The sequence below is a fragment of the Ananas comosus genome, linkage group 3 (assembly GCF_001540865.1).
Source record: "Ananas comosus cultivar F153 linkage group 3, ASM154086v1, whole genome shotgun sequence".
Classification (NCBI taxonomy): Eukaryota; Viridiplantae; Streptophyta; class Magnoliopsida; order Poales; family Bromeliaceae; genus Ananas; species Ananas comosus.
The window spans coordinates 15,932,725-15,957,786 of record NC_033623.1 but is presented as its reverse complement, the minus strand read 5'-3'; the positions used below and the strand labels follow the sequence as shown (position 1 = coordinate 15,957,786).

At 34.6% G+C, this 25,062-nt stretch overlaps 3 protein-coding genes, 1 long non-coding RNA gene and 1 other non-coding gene across 5 annotated transcripts; 2 read left to right on the top strand and 3 right to left on the bottom strand.

Annotated features, from left to right (window-relative positions):
- Positions 48–4,386, bottom strand: LOC109707573. The gene is made up of 7 exons (XM_020228950.1): positions 4,058–4,386; positions 3,872–3,973; positions 3,667–3,781; positions 2,803–2,918; positions 2,128–2,313; positions 994–1,136; positions 48–430 (listed from the first exon to the last, which is right to left on the bottom strand). Exons 1-7 carry the CDS (start codon positions 4,180–4,182, stop codon positions 249–251), a joined length of 969 nt encoding a protein of 322 aa, XP_020084539.1. The 5' UTR covers positions 4,183–4,386; the 3' UTR covers positions 48–248.
- Positions 4,954–8,497, bottom strand: LOC109707329. Its single transcript, XR_002215469.1, has 3 exons — positions 8,298–8,497; positions 8,117–8,161; positions 4,954–6,179 (listed from the first exon to the last, which is right to left on the bottom strand). It is a non-coding gene; the product is annotated as an uncharacterized LOC109707329 (long non-coding RNA).
- On the top strand, positions 8,695–8,781 carry TRNAM-CAU. The gene is given in 2 exon segments: positions 8,695–8,732; positions 8,746–8,781. It is a non-coding gene; the product is annotated as a tRNA-Met (tRNA).
- Positions 9,077–13,817, top strand: LOC109708216 (exosome complex exonuclease RRP46 homolog). Its single transcript, XM_020229863.1, has 8 exons — positions 9,077–9,418; positions 10,016–10,129; positions 10,356–10,456; positions 10,974–10,994; positions 12,716–12,788; positions 12,867–12,934; positions 13,061–13,193; positions 13,336–13,817. The coding sequence occupies exons 1-8, from the start codon at positions 9,304–9,306 to the stop codon at positions 13,428–13,430; spliced, it is 720 nt and encodes a 239-aa protein (XP_020085452.1). The 5' UTR covers positions 9,077–9,303; the 3' UTR covers positions 13,431–13,817.
- On the bottom strand, positions 14,273–19,929 carry LOC109707262 (ubiquitin carboxyl-terminal hydrolase 20-like). Its single transcript, XM_020228413.1, has 9 exons — positions 19,724–19,929; positions 19,342–19,419; positions 19,093–19,213; positions 18,866–18,976; positions 18,019–18,188; positions 17,253–17,579; positions 16,947–17,066; positions 15,593–15,995; positions 14,273–14,809 (listed from the first exon to the last, which is right to left on the bottom strand). The coding sequence occupies exons 1-9, from the start codon at positions 19,760–19,762 to the stop codon at positions 14,514–14,516; spliced, it is 1,665 nt and encodes a 554-aa protein (XP_020084002.1). The 5' UTR covers positions 19,763–19,929; the 3' UTR covers positions 14,273–14,513.

Below are 25,062 nucleotides of genomic sequence, written 5' to 3'. Positions count from 1 at the left end.
GATTTCTTTATTTTCTATCTACATTGTTTCACCAAATTCTTACTGAATAATAATTCTCGCGCTGGAGCTCAAAATAATCAGATCGTGTAAGCATCAAGCAATTGTCAACATGAATACGAACTTTATAATTTCTGTACTACAAAGCAATAAACTAATAAATATACAGACATAACTTATTTATATAAGTGTGTACATGTTTCTCAAAACCTGTAACACCATAGCACTGCGTGGCCCTGCAATCTCTGAAGTTAGGCACTGAGCGTCATAGAAACTACACTTGAGAGCTTGAACTTACGAGCTTTCTTAGAGTGAAGAGGCTGAAACAGAACCTCTGTATGCGGCTTCACAGCAACCTCCTTCCACTCAGACGCTAAAGACCCTTCACTTCGATAGTCACGAGAAGAGTACAAAATTTGGAGCCTTGACCTCCCTGCATTTAGGATACCAACTTCCAATATTATGGCTTCTATCTTTTTTTGAGCGATTGTGATTGTACAATAGATATTGTTTTCTTTGGGACATCTCCTGTTGTATATAGGTTTCTTAGGAACAAGTGAATAGTTAGGGGTCCTAGCGACCCCTATCTCAAGCATGGATGGTTTTCTCAACCAACTAACCAAAATATGTAACTTCCAATACAATTGAGCACATCTACATCTATGGTATATCATGCAATAGTCTCCAAATACTTCTCTTAAGTAACAGATGACTCCAATATGATGATATAAATGCTGTTACCAAATTGGGCGGGACCTGTTATGTTTCTTATGCTTAGTCAACTGTTGGTGAAACGCTCCCTCTTACGGGCTTAAAATGAAAGTATATGATTACAACTAAAGACAGACAATGCTGCTGGCATTTGTGCATGGGCTCTCTCGGTGTAGTCCCATTAAATAAGATTTCACCAAGAGCAGAGGCTACTGTAAGATGATGAAAATATAATCATGAATAAAGTTGAAAAACAGTGAATGTGCATATGAGTTCAGAAATTACCAAAACCTAACATACTGGGCTTCTGGATGATGAACTGGCTAACTTTTGATCTCTTTAAATTTCTCAAAGCTTGCACATCATCTTGATTTCCCTTAAATTCCATGAATTCACCAAGAATATTTCTATCACCTTTGAGTTCCAAGCTGAAAAATATGTGTTGCCCCAATTAGAATTTCGCGATATGACATCAGCCAAAGTAACTATAAAACAGAGGGAAAATGTGGAGTCGAAGCAAGCAAAAAAAAAAAAAAAAAAAAAGCACAAAGCTATGCAGATGTATTACAATAGAAATTTAGGTAAAGCCAATAATGGAAGATAGATCCATAACAACAAAATGTGAACGCGATATTTTATTACATAAGCTCTTCCTGGAATAAAAATTTCAACAGAAGATCTCTAGTTAAGAGTTAAAACTAACCTTCAAAGAACATTACATTTTCGATTTGTTTAAAGATCTAATTTTTCCCATGCTTGGAGCAGAGAAAGCTGTAACTTGCAGACTAAACAAATAAGAAAAAGAGAACCTTTCATTTCCAACCTTATGTGCTAAAGAAATATAATTATCTAAATGCGCACGAGGTCACTAATTATCGCCATTTAATATATTATTTTGTTTTCTTTTTAAAAAAGAATTGTTCATGTAATCTTAGGTATTGAAATGTTTCAGCAAATAAACAATGAACAATTTGGCCATTGGACTTCTCTTAGCCCGTTAAGTTTTAGTACAAAGTAGAGTTTTGGTCAAGATAGAGCACAAAAGAAAAAAGTCATGGCAACATGGCATGCAAGCTAGTTGCCAGAATGATAAATGTGGAGGCACGTAACATGTTCACACGTTACATGGTCTTGCATTCCTTTATAGCATGTAAATGCATTATTTTCATCCGTTCGCATGAAGCTTTCTTTAAGATTCCGGTAAAAAAAAACTTATCAAACTATTGCCTTAGCTCAATTAAGCTCTCACATAATGGAGTTTCCTACCAATTGTAGTGAATTTTTTTGCAAAATAATTTCACATATAAAAACTGGAATTTGCAGTATTTTTCATAATCATGGATATTTTTCGAATGTTAAGAGAGATCATGATAAAAGCAAATAAATGATTGTGGAAATATTTTATGTCAAAAACTATACCGATCCCACATTGGAGATGTACTGAGAATAAATTCAAGCTTTTGATTGAATCCATCCTGCTCACTCTTGCTTCCCTTGAATGCATCTTTTATCCAGCTAGAAATTCCAATACTTGAATCTGGCTTGAGCTCTCTCCATTTGTCAAATGAAATCGCCTCTGGTTGGAAAGTAATAGAATAGGAAGGTCTGCAAAACTACTCAACAATGAGGATAACGAGGAATGTATGGTGGACCATTTCAAAGCGAGGAAAAATGAGCATAATATAGTTATCAATGACAACATCACATCCATAATTAAGTTTTCTTAGATTGACTCTATATATGTGGGCACCTGATATCTATGAGGGTTCACCATCTACGTAGATAATAAAACATTCAACCATGAGCCAAAAAGCTGAAATTACTTAGCACAACAAATATATGTATTTGAAGATTGGCATCATCTTTTGACAGGAAACAGCCTAAAAGCCTATCTTTGTCATGTTTTTCGGACTACTGCAGAAATTTTAAATTTTCCTTGAAAAGACTCGCACGTGTTGTTTCCAAACAAAGATGATAAGAAGCACATTCAGAACATGGAAACTATGATGCATGAAATTTTAATTTAATACCATAAAACATGCCGATGTTTAGGTCAATATATGTTATGCCAATAATATGAACCACAAAACGCACCTACAATTTGGATTTGGGAGTACAACTCTGCCGATTATATGTCCTTCAGGCAAAGGCACACCTCGTTGTTCCAAATATGATCGTAGAATTTCAACTTGTTTGCCAACTTCCCTAACCTGAGATACCAAATTACTGGAAAAATAAATACCTCAAACAATGTTGAAGATGTAAGGCAATGGCAGCACATTACCAGGTTAGGTTTCTATTTAGTAAGCAAACCAAGTCACATGAACTACAAGCAGTTCTAATATAAAAAGTACTTTGGAGCTATGAGTACACATAGCACAATATGAATAAACTTTGTAGCAATATCTACTTTTTGGTCATATTTTGACATTTAAAAGTTTATAAGCTTTAGAGTAATAAGTAGTTAGATACCATAACACTTAATTTTGATATAAAAGGTTTTAGCATAAAGTTTGAAGCAATATCTACTTTGGATCAAAATTAGGCTATTTATTGGATCAAAATTAAGAGATATGTGCAAACATATCTCTGAAGTCTGAACCTCATAGCACAATATGAGGATCCATTAATGATTCTTTTTTTTTTCATGCTATTAAAGCACGAACATCTAGCACCTAACTACATATATTAAAATCTGGTCTATTAATTTCCAAATATACTCCTAAAAATTGCTGAATATTTTGGTCTAGAGGCCCAACCCTCTTCTGGATCATCGCTCTTCCAAACTATGTTTCATCAGATATAAAAACCACAAATATTGAACAAGAAAGCATCAAGTACTTGAGAGGCATGTGCACTGGACATATCATTTATTTTGATCCAGCAAATAGCTTTCCATCAATAAATAACTACACATTTCCTCCAACTGGAGAAACATCAAGAACTCGTGATGCATACCGGATTTGGGTGGGTTTCAGGCCTATGTTTCTTATCGGTGGTGCACACCCAGTTCCCATCCTTGTCAACCTCCACAAACCCTGCAAAGTTCCGCACTGCCACAACCATCAATTCCCTGCAAAGAAATACAAATTCCCCATCAAAATCCATAAAATAAAGCTGTTTCCGTTTTAAGATTCAGCACGAGATCGATCAAGAGTCCGACCTTTTGGTCACAAGAACGACGTCGATGTGGCAGCGAGATCCGGAGTCATGATCGGGGATTCGGAGTCCGACGAAGCTCTTCCCACCGTAGATCTTCTCCAACCTGGAGACAAACACCAAAAGAAACGACTAGCGTTAGGGTTTCCGATCGGAAGAGATAGAGTTGGGGAGGTGGGGTTTTAGGGACCTGGCTGCGACTGCGAAGGCGACGTCGGAGTGGGAGCTGTCGACGTCGGGGAACTCCTCGTCGCCGGCGAAGTATCGCCGGAGAAGTTGGTAGATGACGACGCCGCACAGGATCTCCACCCACATCGCCTCTCTCTCTCTCTCTCTCTCTCTCTCTCTCTCTCTTCTCGCTCTCGTTTTGATTCTTTGGCCGGTAATCGGGAGTATTTGTTTGCTCAGAAAAAAATAAAATAAAATAAAAAGCCTATGGAGTCGGCAACAGATTTGTTTAAGGAGCCTAAAGTCTGCAACTACTTCAAGAGAACTAATCTAGAACCGTGCGCGCGTTGCCGAGAGAGCGTATAGAGTCGGCGACGTTTTCGGACACTATTGAACCTGTAGAATACAGTGAAAATATTCATTCGTTTTTTTTTTTTTGCAGAACGTGACGAGTCCGGATCGTAGAAGTTGATTAACGTTAATTAACATGTCCTTGGATCGTCCTTAAAAATCCTCCATCACTTCAAATTCGCGGTGGATCAAACTAAAAACGAATACAATCGCAAATTCACTATTCAAAACCCAATAGAATAATAAATTAATGGAGGATATGGTTTCTACGTGAGATCGTCCGTATATTTATAAGAGATTTCAAAATTCTATGCGTAATAGATAAGGTCAAATCAGTTATTAATTGTTATCCTAATATAATTAGAATTTATCTTTAAATAGCTTTTCAATTTAAAAGCGAGATTAATTTTAATCCAATTAGACAACATAATAACCGTCGGATCGAGCCCGATCATGAGCACATCTGACTCGATAAGCGCACCCCATTCGATTTAACCGAATGCCAGCAGAACCATTTGCCGAGTTTGAAAGAGCAGGTCTGGGGTCCAAGGCAGGTACCGAGGAGCTTCATAGGCTTAGGCATTAAGGAAGCGCGAAAAGTTTTTTCTATTTTTAATTGGAAAAAAGTAAACTATACAATACTCGTTTTCGACAAGTTTGTGGCGGAGCTAACATCAGAAAATGCGATGATTGAGGCTTCCTAAGGAAGCAAATGGTGGAAAGCAGCAGCATAAAGGAAGCGCTTTTGCAGATGCCCTGCTTTTGTAACTAGCAAGCATGATGAACCAACAGAATCCGAGATATACTCTCTCCAAAAACTCCACCAGTTTACGAGAGAACTTGTTGTGGAACTGCGCATAAAAAATCTGCATGCTCGAAGATGCTCTACTTATGGAACTTTGCTCAGCTGTGCATCCAAATTTGAGGCTGCGAAAAAGTGATACATATGGCAGCTCTAGTCGGGGACGGCGGCGGCTCTTTATCTTTCTTTATAGTGTTGCTGTTATTTGCTGGCACTGAGGGATGTTTCAGTCTCAAAGCAAATATCTAAGCATTTCTTTTTCTTTTCATTCTGCTTTCCATATATGATTTCTTCAACCGAACTTTGTGTTGTTCTTCAGTTATTCTCCGTACATCTTTATTTCCCTACAAAATATAGGAAAGTGTATCAAAAATAAACAATCAACACCAACTCTCACAAGCACAAGCACAAGCACGATTACGAAAGTCTTCAAGAATTTGATAAAAATGCAGGACCCACATATACAATCCAACAGTAATTTGATCTCTCAGTTTTTTGTCTGTTATATTTACTATGTTTGTTAAAAACTAAATTTCTGAAGGAGCACGCGATCAGCTGTATCGATCATTTCTCGAGTATATTAAGTCGCGGCCATTTTGTTTCTCGCCTCCATTTTCCACTGCCTTTTGGTGGTGGGTTGGGAAGAGCACTTGTGACAGGCTTCAGTTTGTACAGGAGACCTAAGGAGAAGAGCAGGAAGGCGAGGAAGGCTGGCTAGTTCTTCAGATATGTGAGCTCTTCTCGCATCCTTCTTCCATTTCCGGCCGCAATGCACGCGTTCTATTGGCCCGGAAACTGCAAAAGCAGCCACTGGAGAAACACCTCCAGTTGCTTGAGATGAACTCGGTTTGGAGCTTTGGGCTAACATGCTTAATTTCAACATATCGGCTTCTAGGCGCTTCTTCGCCCTGTATCTTCTTTGTCGCTCCCTGTTCTTAAGGCGGCGATGGGCCATTATGTCATCATCCCAAGATAGCAAGTTATGATCCATCTGCAGAAAGAATGATAAAAGAAATTGTTCGCTAACAAAATTATCAAGCATTCAACGAAATTGACTTCACAGGTGAGGAGTGACATTTTCCTCTTCATCAAATTGGGCACTGTTAAAAGGGAATTTTTATACACAAAACCTGTCAACTGGAAAAAGATCATATGAAAGTTGCATCCACGTGTTGGATGCCTAATACACGTATCATGTCTTAAATTTTTTTGCTTGATTAACAGAGTAAATATTCTTCAGCGTTGACTTAGACATTTAACATCTTTAACTGCAATGACATCTGAAATGGACTGGGGAAATCCGACACATCGTAAAATGTCACTCGGTGTAAAAGCTTTTAAGGACTATGAACATTAGAAACAGCTTTAAATGAAGTTCGAAAGGTAAAAATCAAATACCAACACCAGTAATTCCATTTACCTTTTTCAATAAAATCCAAAAGATTTACCCCATATTTACCCCATATTTATCCATAATGTGTAATCAATCAAGTTGTTGCATTCAGAACAAATCATTTAGCTAAATGATTTGAAAGAAAAGAACATTAGAAGGGAAGGACACATCTTTCACCCTGTAATTGCAATAAATTAATGCCATGTTTCAAGTAATTGCAACAACCACAGGTTTGTCCGGTTTTTGAACCAAGGACAAAATTCAGACCATCTTCCTACATTAGAAGTTTGTGTCAAGAGTATCATGAAGAACCATTACTTAATAATTACTGAGAACACTAAATTGAATAATAAATTTGTTGATGATGATATACATTTGAAGATCCTCTAAATTCTCGACTGTAAAGCTTCATGCAATAGACACCACTGACTATGTTTAAGCACGTAAAGCTAAATACCATCAAAAGGAAAGACATGCCAAAGAATATGTATCGCTCAAGTCTTATAATAGCTTTGGCACTAAAATAAGGTTCGGAATTAAAAAAATAGAAAACTACAAGCTGCAAATGCTAATTTTCTTTTAATTGGCCCATGCAGCATATATGACTTCACGAAAACACTATTAAACAAAATTGTATCAATCTTTCTTAACACAAACATTTCCCATTATCTTTTCTCTAAACATACTTTATTCATATTAGGAATGATAACAAAAATGAATTGGTGTTGCATAATATATTACCATGCTCAGTTAGATTTGATGGCATGTTGAAAGTGGAAAGATTAAATAACAGGATGAACTTTACTCTTAGCAATAAAACACTTAAAAACTTGAGATACTTAAAAAATTGAAAGAGTTGAAACTTGATCAACATGGAATGAGATATTCATGCTTTCTTCACAAAACTAGCAGAACAATGATTTACGTAAATATTGAGAAAAGTTAATTATTTAACTAAGATACAATACACGGCACAAGTAAACTTCTGCTGGTATTAGTCAGTGTATTTTCTTAACCCCACACATCCCATTGCTTTGATTTCAAACTCTGCCAAAATAAAGTTCCTGTCGGGAAATAATGTCAGTTTCTGAAACTTCTATAATTGAATACGGCACGTTAAACAATTAGATCAAACACCAAGAGTACATCAAAAGAAATAACCTTAATCCTTATGAGACTTTCCACTCACTGCAGCGACATGTTCATATGTAAGCACGAATTAAACATAGAGAAGGAAAAGGAAGAAACCAGGAGCATTTAGCCAACTATTCATGATCTACCCAATTTTCTGGTGCAAAATATAAGCATCGTGCATCAACAAGACCTCAAAAAAAAAAAAAAAAAAAAAAAAAAAAAAAATTCATAATTCAGACTCAGAATTGCCCTCTGGCACGTTTCCATATTCATCACCGATCAAAAAAAAAAAAAAAATGCAGCAAGTATACATTAACAATTCTTAAACTTGGGCAGCAGAAATGGAAATTAATTGACTAATTTGAGCTCGAATTGGAATAAAATAAAAACACCTAGCAAACCTGTATGATCCTTCTTCACGGAAAAACAGCAAAATTGGGATCAATCTGGAGCAAAAAAAGAAAGGAATCTAAGAAACACATGTAATTAACTTAGCTGCTTTATGATTAATCACATAAAAATTGAATCATTTTCCCAGGGGCCGAAGTGAGAATTGAGGATTGTGTGAAGGATTTCGCATACCTTCTCCTTTTCTCACGAGAAAGGGGAGGGGATGAGGAGAGAGAGAGAGAGAGAGAGAGAGAGAGAGAGAGAAATCGACGGCTCCGACGAAAGGTGGCGAGCGCGCTTGAGACAACAAGTTTTGGAGCTCCTTCAATTTCTATTAATTAAGGGTTAGTTGTTGCATGCATGATGCACCATGGTCCCATTGCCCAATTTTTCACTTCGCTCCCAAAGCTTTTAACTTTTAAGATTGGATCCTTAGCATTTATTAGTTGTATTTTCAAACATTTCAATCAATAGACCCACTAATTTAGACTGAAATTGCAACATTCGAATCAAATATATTTATTCCCACTATAGATTTAAATTAGGAATAAAAATAATTTAATAGAGTTTAGTTAAACTAAATGTGAATGGGGTGGTGGCGCAGTTGGCTAGCGCGTAGGTCTCATAGCTTGTTCGAGTTATCCTGAGGTCGAGAGTTCGAGCCTCTCTCACCCCACTTTTTTTTTATATTTGACCATTTTGAACTTTTTAAAAAAATAAGGAGCATTTTCAGAATTCCCTGTAGTTGAGGGGGTCTCCATACATTTTCAGCGCTACACAATCGTTTCACCAATCTTAAAGCAGTCACGCCCCCATTATATATATATATATATATATATATATATATATATATATATATAATTTGAACTTTTTTAAAAAATAAGTATCATTTTCAGAATTCCCTGTGGTTGAGGGGGTATCCATACATAATCGTTTCACCAATCTTAAAGCACCCACGCTAATCTTAAACCCCTCTGTTCCCAACCTGCCCCGAGCGTCGGAAAAACCCTTCGCATCGTCCCCTCCGACACCTCCGACCCCTCCGCTGCGCTCTCCCTCCTCCTCCGGCGCACTTCGAAACCCTAGCAAGCACCTGCTTGAGAAGGAGAAGGTATCGGAATCTAGGGTTTCGAATCTCTCCCCATTAGCCCTCCTTTGGATCCTCCCTCCATATTGCTTGCTCTCGAATTGGGCGGGGATGAGAGCGATGGGGATGGATCGTTTGGACGGGAGAAACGCTAATCAGATGAGGCCGCTCACCTGTTCTCGCAATTTGCTTCACCGCGCTCACGGCTCCGCTCGTTGGTCCCAAGGTGCTGCAACGCGAACCATAAAACCTCTCTTTCCGCTGCTACTTTTAGGGTTTCGATCACTTGTAAATTGAAACGCTTTTAGGGTTTCGATCACTTGTAAATTGAAACGCTTCGTCTTGCTACAAGAAAAGCATCGTTTTTTCCCCCTATTACCTGTCTTGTTACTGGTGCTTATTGCAGTTCTCTTCAGTTTCTGTTTATATTTTGGTAAAAATATGTGGAGACTCTTTCATCGATCACTTTTAATCTAAACTATTGCTCTTCGAGTTGACACCATATAACTTTTTGTTAGAGAAATCTGCAGTTTTATCAGCCGCAGAAGTGTTCACGATGGTTAAATTGGATAGAATTGCTATTAATACTAACAAAGTCCCCACTTCAATTGATGGACATGATGTAAAACTGTAAAAATCATGGGAACTTTAGGGGCACATCGATGAAAAAGAAAAAATAATTTAGTCTATTTCATGAATTGCCTGTAGTTGAGGGGTGTATTTGTTCATTTCTGCCATTTTCTGCTCCTTTCATGTTCAGTTGAGGTGCGGTGAGTTGTTAGATATACTGATGATGTTCCTTGTTCACGTTTGGAAACCCTAGGTGATACAATTGTATTGGCTGCTGTTTATGGTCCGAAAGCTGGAACAAGGAAGGGTGATGACCCCGAGAAAGCCTCGATTGAGGTTATTTGGAAGCCTAAAACTGGACAAATTGGTATTAACCTATAATTTCATCATAGAAGCTTGTCATATTGTTTTGATTTGTATATATCTCATTTGAATTATGTAATTATTGGACTAGTCCATATTTTCTTGATCACTTATCATCAGTGCATTGTTTTGAAGTGGGCAGAAGAGTACGTCCAATAAATGTTGGAGGTTTTATATGTAACTATTCTTTTAGTGCTTCAAAACCTCAAGGGCAAATTTGAAATTTGCAGGAAAACAAGAAAAGGAGTATGAAATGATCCTGAAAAGAACACTGCAGAGCATTTGTCTTCTAACTAGCCACCCAAATACCACTACCTCTGTCATTGTTCAGGTAAAGTGGTTTTGTTAGTATGTCTCGTTTATTTGAATGAGCATTTTATACTCCTATAAATTTGCCTTACTTGGAGAATATATACGACCTAATGTATGATAACTGACATTCGAATTACCTTTTTGGAGCGACTTCTATTATGCTAGCACAGAATGGTTTTACTTGTAACCATGACAATATAAGGGGATGTTATAAACGGTAAGTTTTAATGCGCATGCAAACTCTTCCATCCCCAGTGTAGATTTTACTACTGCATTTGATACTTCTTTATTATTTGCTTTCTGCTGTCTGAATCGGAGAAAGCACTCACAACTTTCTGACTTTAAAAGATAATTTACTTACTGCATATATATATATATATATATATATATATATATATATATATATATATATATATATATATATATATATATATATTATTTGTAAAACATATGAAAACAAGCCATTCCTGTTTTATGTAATTACACATGCCTAATGTGCTTTTTAGTTTCTGAGAAATTATGTCTCTTCCCTGCAGGTAGTGGGCGATGATGGTTCCGTATCTTTTCATATCTTAGTAGTCAGTAATTTTTGGTTTGGCCTTATTCTTTTTCCTTTATGTTACATTACTCATGTGTGTGTCTGCGTTTGTCTATAACATAGTCCAAAACATCTATCAGCATATCCTTTTGTAATCCATGTGAAATAAACTCATTTACTTTCCAGGACTTTGGGTGGATAACGAAACTCACCAGCATTACCTGTAGGATAAGCCTACTATACTATCGGTAGCACGGAGTGCTCCGTGCTACCAAGTTGTTTTCGATGATGCGGCTTCCAAATCGACGATCGGCTCCGTTAGACTTGATCTACACTATTGAAAATATTTAGAAACTAAATTTCATAATTTTTCGATATCATTTACCTATCAAACAAGTAGTCTAAAATTGAACGGCTGAAAATAAAAATCTCATGAAAAATGATGATAAAAGATTTAAATTCAAGATCAGATATACTGATCTTACTCTAAATAGTGAAAAGAATTTTCTATAAAATTTTCATCGCATTTGAATTGTTTTACATCGTTAAACTCACAAACACACCACATCGGCCATTAAAATTGTCAATTTTGAGATCTTTTGATCAGTAGTCAAATTATGTCGAAAAAATCTGCAATTTAATTTCCAAATACTTTCAATAGTGTAGATCAAGTCTAACGGAGCCGATCGTCGATTTGGAAGCCGCATCATCGGAAACAACTTGGTAGCACGGAGCGCTCCGTGCTACCGATAGCATAGGAGCCGGACTCTATATATATATATATATATATATATATATAGATGTAAGAGAGAGAGAGAGAGAGTTGAGTTGGAATGCTATCAGTAGTAAACGGGCTTCGTTGCCACTCATTTGTTTTCGATGATGGAGCATTCAAATTGACAATCGGCACTGTTGAATATGATCTATACCACTTGAAGTATCTAGAAACCAAATTTCAAATCTTTTTGACATTATTGACCTAATAATCAAAGGGTTTCAAAATTTGTAATTTTAATGGTCGATATGAGGCGTTTTCTCGTTTAACGTTGTAAAGATAATCAAATCAATTGAATTTTTATTAGAAAATTCTTTAAACAATTTAGAACAAAATCTATACTCTCGATCTTGATTATAAGATTCATATCATCACTTTTTAAAGAATATTTATTCTCAGCCGGTCATTTTTGTGTTCACTTGATGGACAAGAGAACAATATCGGAAAAGTATGAAATTTGGTTTCTAGATAATTCAAGTGGTATAGATCATGTTCGACAATGCCGATCGTCGATTTGGAGGCTCCATCATTGAAAACAAATCGGTGGCAACAGAGCCCGTTTGCTACCGATAGTATTCCAACTCTCTCTCTCTCTCTCTCTCTCTCTCTCTCTCTCTCTCCATATATATATATATATATATATATATATATTTCCCAATGCATCTGAAGTAAGCTCTTCTTTTTTCTTAGCTAAACTGGAATTGTATTCTCCGACACTTTACTCCCACTTATCCAATCATCCATGCTCAAGGCAAGTGTAGAATGGACTTTATTCTCTTTTATCCTAGGATAGGGATTAAAAGGTTATCCTGTTTATTTATCCCGAAAAACAAATTATGCCTTAAGGTTGTTTTGACTTGCTTGCACACCCAATTGAACTATATGATGTACGATGTATATAGCTAATAATCTATCATATTCGTATGTTATTTTGACAATGATTAATCCTTTACAAGATAATCTAGCTTCTCCCATGTGCCATAAATGCTTCCTGCGCAGCGCTTGTTGATGCTGGAATTCCCTTAAAACATCTTGCTGGTAAGCTATTCAATGAGCTTACTTTTTACCCAATTTACACTTTGTATAGCTAATAAGCTTGTATTACGACTTCTGCAGTTGCAATCTGTTGTGGTTTGTCCGAGACTGGATCTGTTATTTTAGACCCAACCAAGGTAGAAGAGCAGGTAATTAGTTATCAAAGTATATACGAATAAAGACAATTGTGTGAGAATGTTTGGAAGATTGTGTTTCCAATTGATTCAGTGATTAAAACATTGAACATTATTGATTCTTTCTTTCAAAAATAACAGAAAATGCAAGCCTTTATGCATTTGGTCTTTCCAAATTCGCCTCTCGCAGTTCTTCCGGAAGGATCATCTTCTAAGCATGATGAGCCTTTTGAGCATGGAATCATAACATCGGTCACCCATGGGGCGATGCCAGGTATATCCTTCCACCGTTTCTTTTTGTTCCACACATCCTCACATGTATTGTTGTCAGATTCACGTAGTTCTTGTATAATCTACGATACATTAGATCAAAGTCCTACTGGTGAAATATTTTCTTGTTTCTTATTTGCACTTAGAGCGAGGTTATTTCAACTGCCTCGATCGTGGCCGTGCTGCTTCTGCTGCAATCTCAGAATTTTTAAGGAGAAGTTTGCAGAAAGATGGTTCCTGAGGACCTCTTGAGACCTACATAGCGACAGCATATGCTTTACCTTATTCAGCACTTAAGGCCGAGTCGTGTTGATTGTTCGTGGCAACTTGGGGATGGGGGTTTTAGATTAAATCGCGGAGCTCTGTAACGAGATACTATTGAAATTCTTCCATGGATATAGCGAAGTGCCTTTTAGCTACTGATCCTTGCCTATTTAATATAGGAATTTAAAACTTTTCCACAAGGATTCTGACAAGATATGGATTAGATTGTTCATATATGCACTTCCGTTCGCTACATTGGTGTAAATTAGTTGAGAGATGTGTTGGGACTCTGCAACTAAAGGCCATTTAGACACTGGGCTCCTAACTTTCTTTTTTCAATCAACGCTCTCTTTTGTTTCTTTTATTTCTTTGAATTATTTTCGTAAGTGGTATTGGAAATTTCCTGAAATTAAGGGAAAAGGATAACAATAAAAAGGCATTATTTTTGGAACTGTAGAATGCAATTCCAGTGCCTCTATTTCTCAAAAAAGAAAACCTACAAGCTCCCGTAAAAGAATGTGAATACTGAAATTCAGTGGAATATTCTTTTTTCTTTTCTTTTGCACGGTTCAAGTAAATATATTCTATTAAAAATGTAAATTCGCCTTATATTATTGCGGCACCCAATTTTATTGATCTCTGGATAAGGGTCATGAGGTCAAGCTAATTCCCAACCAATTTAGAAGTTAATCTAGACAAAGATTCAATAATCAACCAACCAAAAAATATCTTGACATTGATATAATCTACTATGTTACTGCGTGTGCTAATTCAATATTTCTTCCTTGCAAAGAGAACATAGTAGTAGATCTCACAAAATGAACAAATAATTGTTGAGATTAGGAAATAATCATAATTAGAATAAAAAAGAAAGTCAAAAAGGAATTACAAAAAGAAAACACTACGGTAAGACCCATTGTGTACTAACTCTCAATCATTTATGCATATGATTTACCAAAACTGATCAAGAAAGATCAAACCAGACACTGGACACACTTTTAGACAGTCGAGTTAGCTGTCTGAAGCAGGCTATAACTCGGGCTTCGAATCCTAAGCCACATTATACAGAGCTAGGGCTGAGAAACGAACGGGATGTCGAGGGAGCAGAATCCTCCCCTCCGCGTAAGTGATGAATATTCATTTTTGGCCTTTTCGTCTTACAGAGAGGCGGGGTCGTCAAATTCTGCCTCGTGGTGAGGCACTCCAAAATACATCTTCTTCGTGAGCTTTGCATGCCTCTAAGCAACTTATGAATATGTACATTCACGCCAAGGTTCGGTGAGCTGTTGACCTTTCTATTGACCTTTGATCTCACTCGGGCTCGTGGAGTTAAATGGTTCTCTTTCTCGTCGTCATCTGTAATTTTTGAAACAGAAAAAACATATTAAATGATCAAAAAATAGTAATGGTTGATAAGAAATGCGATACTCAATGTCTGACTTACAATTTTGTCCTAATAGTTTAATTATAACAACCAAGTCAAAGAAGTTTGTTCTCCACAACAATCAAATCCTTCCTCTTTTTCTGCCTTCTGAAAAGTGTCAGCTCCAGCACCATCATCAAAAACTTCATTTTTAAAATTTCAGGTTCTATGGATGAAATTGAAACCAAGTTCAAACTGTAATCAAGGTCAACTTTAAGGACTAAATTGAAACTCTAATGATAAATTTGAAATTAGGGTCAATTCCTTGGGGACTAAACTGTTACAATTGAGAAACTCGGGATAGAATGAAATTCTTCCATATCAAACTTCAGTGACTAAATTGTAACCCATGATTTAAATATGATGAAACTGTTATAAATGGTATAATTTGACCGCAAAGAACAATAAAAATGAAAGGAAGGAAGCATCCCGTGCACTACGACTAATAAAATCAACCTACGAAAATAATCTAGCTATCAAAAAAATCAAGTTTCCCTTTTATTAAGTCACAGAAAGAATGAACCGGCACATTTATGGTATAAATAAAACTAAAAGAATAGCCTAATTTCAAAATTACCAAAACAGATGAAGATAAATGGAAGAAGCCCGTGAATGCGAATGAAAACAAGATGGCATTCTGAAGAGCTGTCTCCCATTTGGAAATCCCACTTTTGACTTTTCTAACCCAACCCAATTGCCGGACAAAAAATACTAACCCAGTTTCTCATCGTGGAACGTGGAATCGATGACATGCTGAACAGAGTCGAATTTTCTTGCAGGTGGTGTCACAGATTGGTCCGCATCAGCTTTGTCGACTATCTTGTCACCACGTGTAGCATAACATAATCTAGGAGCGGTATTATAATATGTCTCTGTATCATCCGAGACAAAGGTGGTATTGGATGGGCCACACTCTTCATCCTTCTCAGCATGATATGTGGAATGCACTCTTCCGATATTCTCAATCACCGATGTCGGGGAAGTGTTAGTGGCACTGTCCAGTTGGGATTCATCCTTTGCTGGGAGTAAACTCGAGAACCATGGTGATAGACCCTGCTTAATATAGAAGAGAAGATATGCACACTGGTTTAGTGCCGAGGACACCTTAACTTGATTTACCTGCAATAGTGACACGAAAGCAATTATAAGAATCATAAACATGCTTACGAACCAAAATTAAGACTCTTTGGCCCTCCTAGCTTCTAGAAACAGCTTCTCAAATTTAGAGGCTAAAGCCAGGCGTTCAGCAATTGAATAATTCTTGAGCTTCTGCTTAACTTGGCAGCCAAGACGGACTTCCGAGCCCGTAAAGGGGGTCCATTCTTCTCACCATAAATGACATTTCAGAAATGTTGTATAAATTCTATTTGAAGTACCAAGATTGTCGCCTGCAACTCAGTTGCAGAAGGGGCAAAGCGCTTACGGGTTTGTTGATGAGGCAGTTAGCAATCTGGCTTATATTCACCAGATCCCCAAAAGCCCCTTCCAACTTGAGTTGCATTGTGACAGTCTCATCATTTGAATAGAAAATATTAGTACATTCCTGGGTTAGTAGAAGCGGTGCATGATGTGGACAAACTTAACTCAAGCCGAAATGCTGTATCTCATTCGGTTTGTTTGGCTACTACAAATATTCAGTCAACTCCAGTTTGGAGGGAGAGAGAACACTTTGTAGCTCAGTCTGGTTTTAAAATCAAAAACTGGATAGGCCAAAATAATGCAAATTATTGTTAAATACCGTAAAGAGACGACTCTGCACATTTTGATGCACTCAAAAAATGGTGACTGGTTATACTTATTAGACATTAATCTGATGGTAAAAGTGTTAAACAGCACAGCCATCAGATGAGAGAACTATTAATTAGAATCAACCAGCACTTGGCCACTATGTCTATAGAATTTGGCCAGAACAATCAAACAAACAGAAACCGATTTTATTCTGCTTATAGTTTAGTTCAACTTAATTCAATTTCCTCGATTGTCAGAACTCCATCCAAACTGACCAAAACACAATCCTAGCAAACTGCAAGCTATCAAGGTATATTACTGAAAAAACCAAGAGAGACTTGCCACTGCATCTTCCAACTGGTACCACGCTGTTGCAGAAGAACGTATGGTACAGTCATAATGACCAGAAGCCAAACTGCCCGTATGATCCACAATTCCGTATAAATCATATTTTGTTTGGACCTGCCATGAGAAGGAAAAGAATATCAGAACATGATTTTTGCTTGATGAAACAACAGGATGAAATGTATGAACCTGAATGGAAGTGCAATAGATGAGACAGTTCGAGAAGTAAAGTGCTTAAATTACAAAAATATCAATAAATTGTACCATAAAACATAATCATTTATGAACACCACAAACACTCACTCTCTCATCTGGGCAGCTAAGATATGGCTTCAAATCAAGCTCTGATGGGTATTCCACTTTCTTATCAATCTTATGTGTACAATGGCCATCATTCTTGAATCGCTTTAATTGAATTGCTACAACATCCGGTGCCTGGTCCAACGTAAGCTGTTTCTTCATTGACACTTGAGTATTACAGCCTTCACAGGTGAACTTGGCTTCAATTTTCTCAACCATTGTATAAGATAGTAGGGCATCTGTTAGATTGTCGGCATCATTGATATCCAAGCTGAGATCAAGGAGGGGTTCAAACGTCTCTGAGCAGTGACCGCACTCACAACACCTCAGCTGAAAATAAAAGAAGTGCGTTTAAATAGTTATATGGAGAATCAGACATATTAGATGACTTCCAAAGCAAAAGTATTAAAAAAAATGAGCTACTATTTTTGTCCCTCAAAGTTTGAACTCCATTCAAGTTTCAACTTAGCAGTTTAAAACATAGCATTTAGAACCTAGGAGTTTCTGCATAAAATTAAGTCCCTCTATTAGAGCACTACACAAGCTCTATAATTAGATTTGGGTAGTTAGAATAGGAACTGTTCAGGACAGATTGAAATTGGGGTCAAACTCCAGGGGCTAAATTGCTGAAATTGAAACAATGAGGTTGAAATTGATATGGGCAGTGTATTCTAGGAAATATCTTGTTATCAATTAAAACATTATAGATGAAACTGAAATGAAGCTTAAATTTTAGGGATTCAATTTGTAATTATCCTAAGGAATATACCTGGCTTCTGAGACGGCCTCCAAATACTTGTTTCACAATGCTGTTTTCTGAAAGGGATTGCTGGTCTTGTAAGCTTGAAACAAGAGAACAGTCATCTATCCTATCCAACAAAGCCCGCAGAAACTCGTGTGCATCCTCTTGGGAATTCTCTTCATATTCTGGTAATATTTCTGGCAAACCATGTCAAGGAATTTCACCTTCCATAATATAGGTTGTAGCTTGCATCGTTTTGTATATCTTAAGCATGTATTGCATTTAATTTTTAAAACATGATATTTTAACTAGCCTTACGAGGCAATCTACATACTGGTTTTCCAAACTGGAGAAGAAAGCATAGTATCCATGAGGTTCCTGTTCTAATTGTCCATTGGGATTTATTAATTATTACCTACATAGCATGCAAGTATAACAGCAGGACTCATCAAACCACTGTGAACAAGGATCAACAAGATCAAGCAATTAATGGCAAGTTATAATGCGCAATCTAAACGGCAATTATGAGGTGGTATAGTGGGTCCAAATGACAGGATGATAAAGTGAAATACAGCTTTACAACTGCAGGCTGATAGCGAGGGCGTCTTAATGTTAATGCTAAAAAAGGAATTGGCAATTGTATATTCCCGTTAAAGTACTGTTTCATCCTTCCAGGGTTGATGTTACCATATTATACCTTTCATCCTAAGGATCAAAAAAATTCTCCTTTATGCTCAACTGGCATCGATTGACCGCCAAAAATTGACAGTTATTTGATACAACTAATACTAACACTGATTATCACAGACATTCGACAGTAAAGTTAAAATAGTCAAAAAAAAAAAAAAAAAAAAGAGAGGAGAAAAAAGGATACTGTCTAGATTTTTTGCGAATTTGGTCGGAACGAGGACAGAACCAGATGCGTTAATAGATTTGACAACATGCTCTTTCAGAGCACAGAAAGTGCAGAATCCCTCCTCTTCATCTGCAAGATTTCAACAGATTCATGCAATCAAAAAAGCACTAAATAAGAAAAAGAGAAGAAACATTAAATTTCAAGTCTAGGCAAAATGAACGAAGTACTTGAGTTAGAATTCTCACGAGAGCAGGGAATAGGGTGAGCGGCCGAGAGAAGTTTCTGCACAAACGGAACCATGTGTGTAATGCACTGAAGGATCACATTCATAAAACATGTGTTGCCCAGGTTCTCTAGAGTAGCTCCCTACACACAAATAGAAGATTAATAATAACTCACGGAAAGCAACAGGTAAAAAATATAGGGGAAAAAAAATATTCTCGAAGACGGATTGGATTGGAAAAATGACAGTGATGTATAAATCCTCTGCTCACCACGGGATGGATTTTCCTGGAAATAGAAGATTGAGACAAAAGGGAGTGGCTCGTCCCTTCTCCTGAATCGAAATTTATCTATATGAACAACACACAAAAGAAAAGTAAGACAATTGCAAATTTAAAGGAGATTGAAATATGTAATGTAAATCAACATAAAGCCCAAAAGAGAAAAATTAAAGAACCGTAAATCGCCATAAAAACCCTAGAATTGTGACCACAACGCATCCCAAAAAAAAACATGCATAATTTAGCCAAAAAAGGGGGAATAAGAGTCCAATTGCGGTGAACAAATCAACAGGAAACAGAACCCTAGGACCAATTTTTACAGAACAAAAAACAAATTCGAATAATTAGAACAATAAACGAAGATCGGACTTACAGATTGAGAAGTGGAGGGGAGAAAATCGTCCTCCTCCATCGAAAAAACTAGGGTTTTACGGCGATGGGAGGTTAGTAAGAAATAAGGGACGGGAAAAACTAGGGTTTATAAGGAAATTAAGAAAGTGGGGTGGGGGAGAAGAGGGGAATTAGCGCGGCGTTTTGAAAGAGAGATCGCGCCACTGGGAAAAAGTTTCGAGCGATATTTATAATTCGACTCCCGCGTTTTCGGGTGAATTCCGAGTCGAACTCGGACGAGTCCGATGACCGAAATAATTCCAAATTTTCGAATCGTATCTTGGGCTGTGGACTTTTTTTTTTCTTTTTCTTTTTTTTCCAGAATGAGTCTTAAAATTATATATATATTTATAATTCGACAAATAATTATGTCAAAATTTTAGTAAATAATTTATTATCTTAAATTTTTAATATTTTTTTAAATTATTCTACGTTTTATATGTTTTAATTAGTTCAAGTGGTGGAGTAGAGAAAAACGTAGAAGTTGAAACCGTTGGCCAATTTTAAATTTTCTAAAGATCACTCTAACAAATAATAATAATAATAATAATAATAATAATAATATCCGTCTGGGGAATTTAAATGCATTATCGCATCCTTAATTAATTTAATGAACTTCTAGATAATTAGCTCATCTTCTTTTGTGTAGAAAATAAAAATATAATATAATCTAGGTAGTGTTTTTTTTTTCATTTTAAATATTAAATAGATGAAATTATAGAAGATAGACGCAAATCTATGATCTAATTATAGATTGTCAAAAGTAAATACTTTTATGTACAAAATAAAAATATGATCTAATCTAGGTAGCTTTTTTTAAAATTTTAGATAGATGAAATTATAGAAGATAGACGCAGATCTATGATCTAATCATAGATTGTAAAAAGTAAATAAGATACGAGAATAGAGATTTTATGCCGTAGAAGATAATATTTTCATCTTGAACTCGGTTGAAACATTGGTCGCAAAGTAAAAGTATAATTAAAAAGATAAACTTTCTTTTCTGTCTCAGCCACATAATTCAGTATATTTCTGTCTAATCTAAATCTAATATATCTAATCTCATCTAATCTAGTATTTAATTTAAGGATTAATTTCATGCAAGTCCATGTAAACACAGTGAATTACAAATATATTCCCAGGGACGAAGTCAAGATTCAATTACGAGGGGGGCCAAAATATGTACAAATAAAAATTTTAGTAGATAAATAAGATTTTAACTACTCAAATTTTTAATAAAAAAATTTAGTGAATAGATAATTAATGTTAAAATATATAAAATTTATTTTTTTAATTTACACTCGCTTAACTTCCAATTATTTTATTTACATTATTCTATTCAAATAACTTAAGAATTTTACTAAATCTAGTTGGAATTTAGTTGGAATTTAAATTTTTAATTTTTTGTTAATAAAATAATAATAACCAATAACTAATATCTAATAGAGCTATTAAATTTATTATAATATTTTATTTAGTTAAATAAATTAGCTCATCAAAATAATTATAAAGTTAATAATGTATAAATAAAATATTTAAAGTTGAAAGTACTTATTTTAGAATGCACTATAATTAAGAGGTTCTTAGTATATTTTCACCTATAAATACATAAGAAGAGAGAAAGCTCTCTATACTAACACTAAAATTTTTTTACAAGATAAATCCATATTTTTTAAAAATTAACTAAAAATTTATAAACTACCAAAGAATTATAAAATAAATATTAAAAAGTTGAGGGAGGCCATGGCCCCTTTGGGTCTATACATGGCTCCGTCCCTATATATTCCTACAAAGTTCAACTTTCATATGATGTTCCGATAAAAGTTTTAATGTTTTCAAATATGTCATTGTTGTTTGTTATCGTTAAAATATTATTTATTTTAGAAAAAACTTTAAATATCATCTCTATGGTTTCACACTTTCTCACTTTAGTACCCCGTAGTTTAACGTGTCTCAATTTTTGTGTCATGTGGTTTTATTTTTATCTTTTTATTATTGATTTACTAATTTTTTCCGTTAAATCATTGACAAAGTTAAAACTAAAGAGTACTAAAATAAATATTCGATAAATCTAGGTAGAGTATTTGAAGTTTTTTATATATATACTTTAGCGAAATATTAACAGAGAAGTTGACGAAAAAATAAAAATAAAACACAGGGCACTAACTTTATACACTTTAAACCACATGATATTAAAGTAAAGAAGTGCGAAACCACATGGATGGACAAATGGTATCCGAAGTTACCTTTTATTTTATAAGTGAAATAATCATTTTAGCATCACAAATACATCGTTCCAAAAATTCCAACTATCAATTAAAGAGGGATAAAAAAAAGTTAATTCATCTTACTAACTAATTAGAATTAAGTATTTTACCTATGGTTAACTAATTTTTTCTAGTAGATACTAACGACAATGACATATTTGAAAACATCATAACTTTTACGGAAACAATAAATAAATGTTAAACTTTGTATGGATATGTTTGTAATTCACTATATTTGTAAAAACTCATATGAAATTAACTCTTAATTTAATATAAATTTTAAAAATAGTATTTAATTATTTATATGTTTTCTGTTTGTTCGCAGCACGATGAACCTAAAAAAAAGTCGCTAGTCCTTATAAAATATATGCAAATAGTTGAGCCTACTTTAGTTAGGGTGTGTTTCCTTGCACCTAAAACTGTGAAAAAAAATTTTGATGAAAAATAAATTTTACACTCTCTAGTATTTAATTTGTAGAAAAAAAAATAATTTTTCATCACGATTATTTGGTTGAAGAAAAATATAAATAAAAAATTATTATATATTTTTTTCTCTTTTTCTATATATTATGTATTATTAATATATAATAATTATAATATTATATATATAATATTATATATATATTAATATTATAATTTATAGTTATAAATAAAATATATTTAAAATACATTATATAAAAATTAAGTATGTAATATATAATATATAATAGTAGAACTAGGCTGGAATACCATTAATAGCACAAAGCTATTGGTGCTATTAGTATTTTAGCCTTTGGATTGAAAAATATATGATTAGGATGATGTGGGCCCTCTAGGATTGACTAAGGTGGTTGATTAGAATAGATTAAATATAACGGATAAAATATATGCAAAAGCTTAAATTCTACGCGTGAATAAACTGGATAATACCAAAATCCTTAATATTATTGATAATATTACAGCCGGGACTCTATAATAATAAGATAATACTATAGAAATAATTACTATATATTTTATAAAAAATAAAATATATTTATATTTTATATATATATATACTACTATATTTACGTATTATATATTTAGAGTAGCTAGAATACTCCGATAGTAGACGGAGCGTTTTAGTATCTGAGTTGTTTTCGATGATAGAGCTTCCTTCCATTGACGATCGGGCTCCGTTAATTATGATCTAAACGCATTTAAACAACCTAGAAATCAATTTTCACGCATTTTCGATAGTTATTATTTATCATCCTACGTGAACAGAAACATGAATGGTGAAGATAAATATTCATTTTTAAAAATGATGATAGAAGTCTTGGTAATCAAGATCAAGGTACAGATTTGTTTAAGATAGTTGTATAGATTTTCTAACAAAAATTCAATTGATTTGGATATCTTTACACCGTTAACGAGAAAACGTTCTTAATCCACATTAAAATTACAAATTTTGAAACCTTGCATCATTAGCAAATGATGTCGAAAAGGATTTGAAAATTGATTTCTACAACACTTTAGTGGTATAGATCATGTTAGCGGAGCGATCATCAATTTGGAAGCTCTCATCATCGAAAACAACCTCCGATAGTAAACGGCTCCGTTTAGCTATCGCAGGTTTCTATGGTCAACTTTATATATATATATATATATATATTATATTATATATAGAGTATATATATTAATACTATATATAGATTAGGCTGGATACTTTAATAGTAAAACTTTTTTTTTGCCTATCAAGTTTTTAACCTTGGATGAAAAATTGTGAAGGGTCAAGCTAAGGTGGTTGATTAGAATAGATTAAATATAACGGATAAAATATATCAAAAGCTTAAATTCTAGCGCGTGAAAAACTGCGATAATACCAAATCCTTAATATTATTGATAATTATTACAGCCGGAGGACTCTATAATAATAGGAGATAATACTATTAAAATAACTTACTATATATTTTATAAAAATTAAAATATATTTATATTTTATATATATATATATTATATATATTATATAGTATATAGAGTTTAGCTAGAATACTCCGAGTAGTACGGAGCGTTTTATATCTGAGTTGTTTCGATTGATGAGCTTTCCTTCATTGACGATCGGCTCCAAGTTAAATATGATCTAAACATTTAAAACAACCTAGAAATCAATTTTCACGCATTTTCGATAGTTATTATTTATCATCCTACGTGAACAGAAACATGAATGGTGAAGATAAATATTCATTTTTAAAAATGATGATAGAAGTCTTGGTAATCAAGATCAAGGTACAGATTTGTTTAAGATAGTTGTATAGATTTTCTAACAAAAATTCAATTGATTTGGATATCTTTACACCGTTAACGAGAAAACGTTCTTAATCCACATTAAAATTACAAATTTTGAAACCTTGCATCATTAGCAAATGATGTCGAAAAGGATTTGAAAATTGATTTCTACAACACTTTAGTGGTATAGATCATGTTAGCGGAGCGATCATCAATTTGGAAGCTCTCATCATCGAAAACAACCTCCGATAGTAAACGGCTCCGTTTAGCTATCGCAGGTTTCTATGGTCAACTTTATATATATATATATATATATATTATATTATATATAGAGTATATATATTAATACTATATATAGATTAGGCTGGATACTTTAATAGTAAAACTTTTTTTTTGCCTATCAAGTTTTTAACCTTGGATGAAAAATTGTGAAGGGTCAAGTGATATTAGTCGGTCTAGAGTTGAGTGGAATCCCCCTAGGGTTGAAGTGGTCCCACTGTGGTTATGAGTATTTAATCATATGGTTTAGAATAATGAAGAGTATGATCACAAGGCTAAAAAACTGGTTTATCAAACATGGATTTGCCTACTAATGTAGCCCAGTCCAACTCTATTATATTATATATAGTTGCGACTTAGAATACTAATTAATAAGCAAAATATTTTTTTTGGGCTATCAAGATTTTAGATTATAAGATCATTCCTTCCATCATTTTTACCATTAGATTAAATATTATAATCCAGTCGAGACCACTCAAATCCTAAAAGGACACTCAATCCTAAGAAATTAATATTATCCTTAGCCTACATT

Excerpts from the sequence above, each read along its gene's own strand:
- LOC109708216 (XM_020229863.1), top strand. The coding sequence starts at position 9,304 with ATGAGAGCGATGGGGATGGATCGTTTGGACGGGAGAAACGCTAATCAG. Across the intron at positions 12,789-12,866 it reads TCCCTTAAAACATCTTGCTG|TTGCAATCTGTTGTGGTTTG; the intron begins GTAAGCTATTCA and ends CGACTTCTGCAG. Across the intron at positions 13,194-13,335 it reads CACCCATGGGGCGATGCCAG|AGCGAGGTTATTTCAACTGC; the intron begins GTATATCCTTCC and ends ATTTGCACTTAG.
- LOC109707262 (XM_020228413.1), bottom strand. The coding sequence starts at position 19,762 with ATGGAGGAGGACGATTTTCTCCCCTCCACTTCTCAATCT. Across the intron at positions 19,420-19,723 it reads TCCCCTCCACTTCTCAATCT|ATAAATTTCGATTCAGGAGA; the intron begins GTAAGTCCGATC and ends TTGTTCATATAG. Across the intron at positions 14,810-15,592 it reads GTTCCACGATGAGAAACTGG|ATGACGACGAGAAAGAGAAC; the intron begins GTTAGTATTTTT and ends CAAAAATTACAG.
- LOC109707573 (XM_020228950.1), bottom strand. The coding sequence starts at position 4,182 with ATGTGGGTGGAGATCCTGTGCGGCGTCGTCATCTACCAACTTCTCCGG. Across the intron at positions 3,782-3,871 it reads GTCGTTCTTGTGACCAAAAG|GGAATTGATGGTTGTGGCAG; the intron begins GTCGGACTCTTG and ends ATTTCTTTGCAG. Across the intron at positions 2,919-3,666 it reads CTGAAACCCACCCAAATCCG|GTTAGGGAAGTTGGCAAACA; the intron begins GTATGCATCACG and ends TTGGTATCTCAG.